The sequence below is a fragment of the Paralichthys olivaceus genome, chromosome 2 (assembly GCF_024713975.1).
Source record: "Paralichthys olivaceus isolate ysfri-2021 chromosome 2, ASM2471397v2, whole genome shotgun sequence".
Lineage (NCBI taxonomy): Eukaryota > Metazoa > Chordata > Actinopteri > Pleuronectiformes > Paralichthyidae > Paralichthys > Paralichthys olivaceus.
The window spans coordinates 13653997-13665289 of NC_091094.1; the positions used below are offsets into that span (position 1 = coordinate 13653997).

The 11293-nt window shown below is 41.0% G+C and overlaps 1 protein-coding gene across 1 annotated transcript; it reads left to right on the plus strand.

The window, feature by feature from the left end:
- Window positions 1–366: 366 nt before the first annotated feature.
- prkar2ab (protein kinase, cAMP-dependent, regulatory, type II, alpha, B) lies at window positions 367–11289 on the plus strand. Its single transcript, XM_069537302.1, has 18 exons — window positions 367–501; window positions 591–712; window positions 1769–1861; window positions 1950–2077; window positions 2160–2250; window positions 2352–2469; window positions 3046–3118; window positions 4141–4143; window positions 5342–5571; window positions 6011–6046; window positions 6132–6271; window positions 6534–6640; window positions 7468–7621; window positions 7985–8086; window positions 8217–8291; window positions 8374–8439; window positions 8956–9094; window positions 10290–11289. The coding sequence occupies exons 2-18, from the start codon at window positions 608–610 to the stop codon at window positions 10412–10414; spliced, it is 1785 nt and encodes a 594-aa protein (XP_069393403.1). The 5' UTR covers window positions 367–501; window positions 591–607; the 3' UTR covers window positions 10415–11289.
- The last annotated feature ends 4 nt before the right edge of the window (window positions 11290–11293 follow it).

Genomic DNA, 11293 nt, shown 5'->3' on the forward strand with positions numbered 1-11293 from the left:
CACACAGTGATACACACACACAGTGATACACACACGCAGTGATACACACACACAGTGATACACACACGCAGTGATACACACACACAGTAATACACACACACAGTGATACACACACACAGTGATACACACACACAGTAATACACACACACAGTGATACACACACACAGTGATACACACACACAGTGATACACACACACAGTGATACACACACAGTGATACACACACACATGATACACACACACAGTGATACACACACAGACACAATTATCACTCGGTTTGATTTAATATATTCACGTTCCAAACTTAAAAACTAAGTTTAACGAATTTCCACCCGGACACCAAAACGGGACGTACCAAACCAGAGTGGTTGTTGCAGTCAAACCGGTCCGGGTGGAAAAGTGGGTGAAAGGTTCAGCAGGTTAGAGTGACAGCAGCTCACTAACACCGCTCACACTCTCTCTCACTCTCTCACGCACACACTCACACGTTCACCGGGAGCAGGTGAGCTGGGGTTTGTTCTTTCATTGTCTGTTCGTCGTGTGTTTCCTCTCGCTGTCGTTTTTATTGTCTTGTGGGGTTTTTTCCTGCAGCAGAGCGGAAAGTAAAAATGTCTGAACAGCCGCAGGCGATCAGCCCGCTGAAGAACTTCTTCGCGGGGGGGTTCGGAGGAGTCTGCCTGGTGTTCGCTGGACATCCGCTGGACACCATCAAAGTAAAGACACCGTGTTCCCTACGTGAAGCGTGGGGCAGAGACACACATGTTCCCGGGCAGAGTCAGTCAGCAGTGTGGATCTGATCTGCTGCTGTATTATATATTAGTGTGTGTGTGTGTGTGTGTGTGTGTGTGTGTGTGTGTGTGTGTGCTCACAGCCCTTTGACCCACATACACTCTGGTTTATTACGCAGCTCAGTGCACAGACCTCAGATTAACACAGCACTGCATCAACACACCTACAGTAACTAGATCAATGCTCCTGATCAGAGACACTGCAGCTGTTACTTTATTCCAGATATCAGCAACGATATCGATGATTATTTCAATGCAATCTTCATCTATAGCAATATTACAAAAGTCCAATATACATGTATATCCATATATTGCTTATGTACTGTGCAAGTATAGTGAGGAGGTGTAACACATGGTTGGTCTCGCTCCCATTTTATAAAATGTTTAGTTGTTTATCAAGAGTTTAAGACTCCAAATCGCACGAGCAACAAATGTTCTCATAAGTTATTATAATGTCACAACAATCATCCACATGGACTGATATGATTTGTATTGTTGTGTTTTGGTCGTATCACTCTTTGGAAGCTGCAACACATGAACACATTTTATTCACCAGTTAAAAAAATCTTTATACGTCAGGTGACGTGTATCTTCTTACAAATTGTGTCAAATTTACCGCCGGAGGACTGAGGTGTAGAAACATCTCAGGGAAAATGAAGCCACCTGAACCACGGTTCAGGTTTGGATACTTATGACAATGTGATATTTTAGTTTTTCCTTTTTAATTATTTAAAATTTGACTCCAGTTTGACTCAGTAAACTTAGCAAAATTATGAAATATATACATTTTTTACTTAGTCAGAAAGCTTAATTGAGTCGGTCCGGCTTAACTATATTGTGAAGGTGCTTGATGAGGTTGAGGTCAGAGTAGTTAAGTTCTTCCACCTTTAACTCTGACAACCATTTCTTGTGAGGGCCACTTACATATTTTATCCTTTAAGTGTGGGGAAAAACATCTTTCTCTTTTTCTTTCTTTGTCAGGTGCGTTTACAAACTCAGGCCAAACCCAAACCTGGAGAGAGCCTCATATATGCTGGAACTATCGACTGTTTCAAAAAGACCTTGGCCAAAGAGGTGAGGGTGCATGCTGCTTTACTCAAAACAAAAATATATTCAAATCTTCTTTCCTCCCTCATACTTCTCTTTCCTTCTCCCCTCACAGGGAGTGAAAGGGCTTTATAAAGGCATGACAGCCCCGATCATTGGAGTCGCACCCATGTTTGCCGTGTGTTTCTTTGGATTCGGTCTTGGCAAGAAACTACAACAGAGAACTCCAGATGAAATCCTCACGTAGGTGATGGATCTGTCGTTGGTGGCTGAATTGCTCAGTTAAATGTTTTCGTGACGAGTTTCTTCCACTCGTCCCCTGCAGGTATCCACAGCTGTTTGCTGCAGGGATGTTGTCCGGCGTGTTCACCACGGCCATCATGGCTCCCGGAGAGCGAATCAAATGCCTCCTACAGGTCAGAGATCACTGTGTGGGTTTGTAGAGATAAACAGGAACCAATCAGTGACCCTGATGGCATTTCAACACTGTGTGTGTGGGTGCGTGCGCGTGTTACAGATCCAGGCGGCAACTGGTGAGGTGAAGTATGCTGGACCCATGGACTGTGTCAAACAGCTGTACAGAGAGTTTGGGATCAGAGGAGTCTACAAAGGCACAGTTCTGACTCTCATGAGAGGTGCGTCTTCACTCCAATAGATCCTGAGTCTGCAAACGTCACAACTTGTATTTAAGTTGGTGGAATAGTGTTTGTCCGGCTTTGTTCATGCTTTGCTGAGTATTTAAAGTGGGTGGATAGAATAATGATAAATTATACCTCATTGGAAAAGGACTTTTTTAAAAGTTACCTGTAAATGAACAAAATATACATTTACATTTGATGCTGCTCATTAAAACACACTTTGAAGCCATTTTTAAAGTATTTCAAATACTTCACTATCACATTGTACTGCTGCGCTACAATCACCTTCAGATCTGTGGAATAGTGGGACACAATCAGGAACGTGAAACATGTCGCATGCAAACTTGTTTAAGCACAAAAACAAACATTACTCATTTATTTATCCAACTTCTATCCCAACAGAGTTCTTTACAAGGAACATATGACCCCAGAATAGAACACGAGAATACAAAAAACAATACTACAGTGAGAAAAGAAGTGTTTGTGTATTCACATACTGTATATTCTCAGTTATGTTATATATAGGTTATGGTGGAGTATTTTGCTTCTGATACGCCTCCTTTTGTATCTCAGACGTTCCAGCGAGCGGGATGTACTTCATGTCCTATGAGTGGCTGAAGAATCTCCTCACACCAGCAGGAAAAAGGTGATTATTCGTTTATTCCTCACAGTATTTGCACGCATGTTTATAAAAGCAGCAGAGCAGTCGAACCGCTGGTGTTTTCCCTGCAGCCACAACGAACTCAGCATTCCCAGTGTGCTGTTTGCCGGAGGAATGGCCGGGATCTTTAACTGGGCCGTCGCAATTCCACCCGACGTCCTCAAGTCTCGTTTCCAGACAGGTTTGTTTTCAGATAAGATGAGTGTGAATATCTTACCCTTAAAATTCTTAGGTTTGTTGACTTTTTACTTTCTCGTGTATGTGCGTATGAAGATTTTCTCATGTTCTTAATGTTTTACAGTCAGACTCTGTTCAAATGTGTCTGTGGCTGATTTTCATAACCTGTCTTTTCCTCAGCTCCTGAGGGAAAATATCCCAACGGCGTCCGGGACGTCCTGCGGGAGCTGATAAGAGAGGAGGGCGCGGCCTCGCTGTATAAAGGCTTCAATGCCGTCATGCTTAGAGCTTTCCCTGCAAACGCAGTGAGTGACTTCACTTATTGTTCTGGCTGATGGATGGTTCACTGTGAGAGTGATAAAGAGGGTTTGGTCGTAAATTTGACGTTAAAAAGAATTTAAAAAAGCTATAGTCAGAATTGAATACCAAGTTAGAGATCTTCTGTTCATTATGAAACTGGCAGGATAAATTAGAAGTGGCGGATTAATTAATGGGAAACACTGAGTATATATAGTGTTTTATATTATATTTCATATTTGTTTAATCACTGTTTTACACTAACTGTTTTTTTTCTGTCTCTTATTTTCAGGCTTGTTTCTTAGGATTTGAACTCGCAATGAAGTTCTTGAACTGGTTAGCACCAAACATGTGATGAAGAATCAGCCTCACCTCATATGTGAATCCCAGGAAACAGTACTGTGTAACACAAAGACAGAATTATTACCAGTACACACACACACACACACATTGAATCAAACAACACAAATATATTAATAACCAATAATGTACTTGATTATCTTTCAAATCTTGTGGTACTGTCGAGCACGCAGAGTGTTCAGACCCGATCATGGTGCAGTGCAGAGATGTTGTCATGACTCTGCACCTCTAGAGCACTTACACGCTAAACACACACAGACAGGCGAATGTCTCACTCATTATTGTTTTATTTGTTTAAAGCTTTTTTTATTCTGTTGTCTTTTTTTCCACAAGAGAAAAGAAGTAAACTGAACACGTTGTGCCTTACCTTCTGTTATCTGCCAGCAGGTGTACACATCAGGGAAAAGGTGCACTTAGTTTTGCAGTGTGTGTTCAGTCTCTCAGCAATACAAACCTTTCAGACTTTCCTTTATCGTGTCAGTCACACTCCACTCAGTGACCTCTGATACCAACTGTTTTTGTTAGTTGAAGTACTGAGAGTAGTCGTTATAAAATGAAATTAACAGTATGTGAGTGTCGGCATGGAGAGAAATAAAAATCTGAATCAATATTTAGAAATGAGACTTGTCTTGTGCATTTTTCTAAATTTGTATTTTAGTTGTATTTATATATATATATATATGTCCCCGAATTAAACCACATTTAAATCACAAGATCCAGATTTGAATGTGGATCTGCACCAAATGTCTCACACTCATATAAGTCCTCTGTTCTGACCATGGTGTTGTTGCAGTCTCTTGTACACCGCCCCTCATAGAATTTAAGGGGTTACCAAATTTTCATTCAAAGTTGTAAACTGCCACTTCACTGGTTGGTGGAAGCAAACAACCCTGAGGTGATAGCTCTAGTTTTTTTCAACCCCCTATAATGTTTTGAAACGGTTTTAGTATAAATTTGACAACATGCATCTCTTTAAGAATTCTTTTGGAAACAATGTAATGGTTTTGCAGTTGTCGACATTACAAGTCTTCTCTTTGTGTTGTTTCTTTGCCAAATCATCAGGTTCTGAGGCGTAATTCATCGACAGCCTTTAATTAACCTTTGTGAAAAGTCCAGGTCAATACTTTCCGACCAGCTGTGCTAAAAACAGAAATCAATAAGCTGCTGGGTGCGTGAGAGAGCGTCACAAAAGGAGGAGGAGTCATCGGCGATGTTCGCACAGATGATTCTTCATCAGATCTGCAGCTGATGCTCAGATCTGATATTTCAGGGATTAATAACTGAGCTCAGAGGAAATGCACAGGTTCCTCTAGAGGTCATAGGTTTATTGTTGACGCTCATCTAACCTCTGACCTCGGAACTTTGAATAATGAGTAATGTGGAGATACCTGCTGGTTTAAAGGAGCTTTTACAGGGATACGCTGTGGAGGTGCTTCGCTGCAGGCCCCCGAATCTGGTGGAATTTGCAGTGCAGCATTTTACACAGCTTCTGGAAAACCAAAGGAACCAGCGATCCAAGAAACACAAACCAACGAGAAAAGGAGTCACATTTGAGACAAACAAGTCCACGAAGGATGAGGAAGAGGACGAGGAAGACGACATTAGTGAGTAGTACTACATGGTTCTGTTTGTTTTCTGCTCAGTAAAGTTTAACTTGAGGAAATAACACCCAACAACAAAGATTCACACTGCCAGCCTCACACAGGGAATTGTTCTCTGCAAAACATTTTTTAAACTGCAAGGTCACAGTCAAGCAAATGTCCATGTAAACAAAAGCAGGATTTATATTCTGTTTACCGACAACTGCAGCTACAATAAGCAGATCATATCAGAATATCATCATATGATAGAAAATAAAACCCTAAATCCATGAACAATTCACCATGCATGTAAAATACATACAGGACATGTGGGACACATGTATATATTTTAAAACATTATACACTTTTTTGCAGAAAAGTGAATATGTACAGTGTTAAGATGAGAAGAAACAACCTGATCAAATGTACTGTAATAAAGTCCCCATCATCTCTCTCTCTGCAGAGTCGACCACCGGTAAATACAGTCGCAGAGTTTCAGGTCAGTCACTGGAGCATCATGTGTGATGAATATTATCTAATGTGGACCAGGCTGCAGTGTTTTAAACTGGCTCTTCCTGCTGCAGTTTGTGCAGAGGCCTACAACCCCGATGATGACGAGGACGATGACACGGAGCCTCGGGTTGTGAATCCCAAAACTGACGAGCAGCGACAGAGACTTCAGGACGCGTGCAGATATATTTTACTCTTTAAAACATTGGAGGGGGTGAGAATTATATTATATTGTAAGAATGATGAATAACAAATATTTTCTTTTGTGACAGTAATTTTCAGGGAAAATTTGATGATATATATTGTACACATAGTTGTACAGACACACAAACATACAGTATAAAGTGTATATTCTTCTGCTCTGTCACTTATTTTTCTTACTTATGGATAATATCTTGATGTGTTTGTTCGCCTTACACAAAGCTTGTTCTTTTTTAAAACATGTTTTTCACATAAACCTGCCTCATATCTTCCAGGAGCAGTTTTCGGAGGTTCTGGACGCCATGTTCGAGGTGCTGGTCAAACCTCAGGAGCACATCATCGATCAGGGAGACGACGGAGACAATTTCTACATCATAGAGAAGTGAGAGGATGTTTTTTTTCCTCGGGTCTAGACACTGATGATGACTGATGGGATCAGATGAGATGAGGGGACTGGATAAGAAGACTGGAGGTGACTGAGGAGGAGGAGGAGGGGGGTCAGGGCCAATCACTGTAATGACAGCTGACTGTGACGGAGAGGAGAACTGATTTAAAGTCTGACAGCAGCAACATGGTCGGCTGATTGAGATCATGGCAACCAACTATTGGATTATCGTAAACATCCAAGTTCGCTGATTAGATGAGACTGGGAGAGCGAGAGATAACTGTGCATGAACGAGACATAGAAAGTTGGACTGATTGAACTTACGCTTTGCTTCATTACAATCCAAAACCAGTGGAAGAACAAATGAATAGCTTAGTTAGCATTAATAGCATTAAAACATACAAGGTAATTAGAAAGTTTAGGAAAAAAAACAATAATAAAATTACATTTCATGATTTAAAAGACAAATGTTAGTGGGACAAAAGAAAGAGTTCTTGAATTCCATGTTGCAGACTGTATCTGTGGCTGGACGGGGGCAGGGGGATCTCCTGGGACAGGGGTCGACAAGGATCCAGTTGACTGGGTCTTCTTCAAGGTCCATTATCTTGTGGAGCCCTGACAGGTCGTTCAAGTGTCGGGCCTGTGATTTTGCTGCACTGTCTTTTTGAGGTTAAGAGATCCGCACCAGCAGATGACAGAAAATTGGGATAACAAATTTTCATGATGGCGGTGTCGAGAATAAAATAACAGAGCTTCAATGCTAAACTAGACGATGTCAATCTGATAGCGCCCTCCCTGTTTTCTCTGTGTGCCATCATCTCCAGGGGTGTGTATGATATCTTTGTGAAGAAGGATGGAGTGGATTTGTGTGTTGGAAAGTACGACAACAAGGGGAGTTTCGGTGAGCTGGCTCTGATGTACAACACTCCACGAGCTGCCACGATCGTCGCAACGCAGGAAGGCGCCCTGTGGGGCCTGGTGAGTCCAATGATTTCCACCAGGAGAGACTTTGAATGACAAAAGAACAGAATGTTATGGCTGAGCACAACAAAAAGAGAAGGGAATGTGATATAAATGGACATAGACCCCCTGAGATGTCGTCATGGTTGACCCCCACCCCGCATTGCAAAATAGTTTTGGCCCACCCTGTTGTCCGGCCCACTTACCACGTGGAATCTCTCTTAATAAGAATATTGCAAATATCACATTTATTGAAAGTGAATGAAGACATTAGACAATCGTATACTGAGGTGGAGCATTTACATACATCTACAAGTCTACTGAAATAAACTGAATAATGATTAAACACAAAACTAATTTTTTTGGTTGTTTCTTTTTTAGGACCGAGCCACGTTTCACAGACTGATCGTGAAAAACAACGCAAAGAAAAGGAGGATGTACGAGGCCTTTATCGAGTGTGTTCCTCTTCTGAAGTCTCTCGAGGTTTGGGATCTGAAACACAACCTCTACACAAACAACATTATCATTGAATACGTGGTTGTTCAGTCGTCTTGTGCGTCCGGTAACTTCAGGCATTTGATTTGTCATCACGCTTCGTTTTTCTTGTCACAAGCTCTCTGAGAGAATGAAGATCGTGGATGTTTTGGGAGCACGTGCGTTCAAAGATGAAGAGCGAGTTATAACACAGGTACAGCTGTGGGAGATGTGTTTGAGCGTATGCTCATTTAATGTTGATGAGATAAAATGAACACGTGTTTCTGTTCCTGCAGGGGGATCAGGCTGACTGCTTCTACATTGTGGAATCAGGAGAGGTGAAGATAATGATAAAAAGCAAAGTGAGCACAATTTTTAGTATCATAACTGGAGCTATTCTAATTATAACTGAAGCTATTTTCTAAATAGTTATTTTTGTTTTTCCTGAATGTGATAACTTAAGGTCCTACAATGTGGTACAAACTTTCACTAGGGCTGAAAGATGATTCAATTTTGGTAGATGATCTTATGATTATATTTTAGCGGTCAAGGTCAAAGGTTACAGTGACCTCATGACTTGTAAATGTGATACATCAGGAACACTGATAAGGAATTTCATTACATTTGGCCCAAACATTCATTACTACTCAAGGATGACCTGATTGGAATTTGGGTTTGCCAAAGTTCTAAAACCTTTTCTGCCTTGTGAACGCGTTATTCATATGTCAAGTCTGCCTTTAAGGAATTTCTTCAGATTCTGACCATATTTTTTAGCATAAGGTTCATTACTTATTTGTTGTGTCTGGTAATGCATACATGTATATAACATCACAGTGCTAAATGAGGGCAGCAGTCTCAGGTGTCTCTGTGTGTCACAGACGCAGGCGAGCCAGCAGGACAGTGCTGAGGTGGAGGTGGCTCGCTGCACTAGGGGGCAGTATTTTGGAGAACTTGCGCTGGTCACCAACAAACCTCGAGCAGCATCAGTTTACGCTGTGGGAGAAACCAAATGCTTAGGTATGTGTCAATGTTTTTCATTAGCAACGGCACAGCTCCTTAAAACTCTGCAGTTTTGTTTTCAGTGAAGGGGGCTGTAGTTCAGGTTGGGGTGCTGATGGTCGCTGGATGTGGCTGAGTCACAGTCTGTCCTTCATGGGTTTTTATTACAATTTTGACTCTCTTTCACAACATATGTGCTCGAAAATATCTATATAAATCCATATTATGCATGATAATAATAATTATTATCCATTATTATGGATGGGTTACTGAATGGGTCTATTGAGCACGGGCCCAGTGGCATGAGGGGTCAGACAGCCCTAGAGCCTTTGTGTAAAGTGACTATTGATTTTTTGTTTGAAACACTGCAAACATAAAACAAGCACAAAGAGACACCAAATATTTACAAGGCAACATTATATGACCACAAAAAACACACAGAATGATCAAGGAGACACATTCACGAGTGAGAGAGGCAAAAAGAGGCTTAACCAAATGGAGAGACACTTATGTATCACAGACTACAGGGATAAAAGCAAAATGACCATAAAGAGACTCAAACCAACGACACTTAAAATGATGACAGAGAAACACACTAAACCACAGAGATGCACAACGGCCACAGACACCCTATTCAGTGAACAGAAGAATTTACACTTAAAGTGGAAATGTTTTCTCCTCCTACAAGAGGGACTTAATGTCTGACTTTTGATTCTGCAGGGATTAGTTGAACTCTAAGTCTACTGTCGTGGAATTTAGATTTGATTCATGACACATCAGATCATAAAGTAAAGTAAAATTTGAATTCTGACCAAACATTTGATGCCGCATTTTGGTACTTGACTATTTTGAAATCTCAGCGCTGCAGTGAACCTTTTGACAAATGAATACCTCCATAAAGAAATAAAACCTTTGAACCATGGTTCCAGGAAGTAGACAGGGACCTGAGTTCACTGCACAGGCTTCAATTCAACAGGGCAATTCAATGAATCAGGATCCCGGCTGGTTCACTGTGAAAAAACAACTATATTATCCACAGATAATACATACCACATATACTGTTTTCTCTTGAAATCCTCATTTGACATCATATTGATGCACTGCACATGATGACAATGTGTGACAGGGCAAACTGATATATATGTTTGTTGTTTCTGGAAATGGAAACTCCTGAAATGGGAAAACTTACTCTCGATGTCTGTTTTTCCTCTAGTCATCGACATCCAGGCGTTTGAGCGTTTGCTGGGCCCCTGTATGGACATCATGAAGAGGAACATCTCCCAGTATGAAGACCAGCTGGTGGCGCTGTTCGGCTCCAGTGTGGACTTGAAACACTAGTTCATGAAAATTATAAATCAGCATGTCAAACATAGGTTTTGCATGTAACATGTGATTATCGTCCCCCTGAGGTAAGAAGAGAGGGACGTCTGTTTTATGATCAGTAATATGAACTGTTCATGTACCTGCTGATCAATATGTTAAAGTAGAATAAACCATGTTTATCATTTGACAATCCTGATCCTATCAGCGAAAGCAAAACTAATACTTGATTACACCTGACTGATGGATGGAGTCAATGTAACACAGATGGTCTGTATTTACATAGAGCTTTACTAGCCTTGATGAACCCTCAAATTAAAATGTTACCATTCATACACATGTATACAGTGCATCTACATTGCAGCACTTGCTCTATCATCGGCATGCTGACAGGTATCGAGCCGACGATCTCCTGGTTGTTGGACAACCTGCTTTACCTCTAGTTAATTCCCTGGCAGTTCAGTATAATGGAGGCATTACTATGACGTGCATAACCCTCCCACCCAACAGTACAGTACACCCTCAGATTCCTGAGTGGTTGATGATTTTAGGAAATTTAACATTTTATGGAACCTTTTATACAACTCCTGGTTAATTTCATGTGTTGTTCGTGTTATGGCAGATTTTGACATGTCACAATAGGAAAACAGCAGCTGTGAATAATGCAGCGGGGCTTACATGAAGGGGTTTACAGGAGCAGAGAAGCTCAGATCAGAAAAAACCGAGGGAGGGTGACTGCATTCTCTCCACTGCTGTTGGACTACTGTATTTTTATTATTCTGGATTTTATTGGAGTGTAAGCTGAATAATAGAAACCAATCTACTTATAACACAATACAGTTATTAAAACTCTAACCGAAAACCCATATGACACAAAAAATAAAAGATTGTTTCATA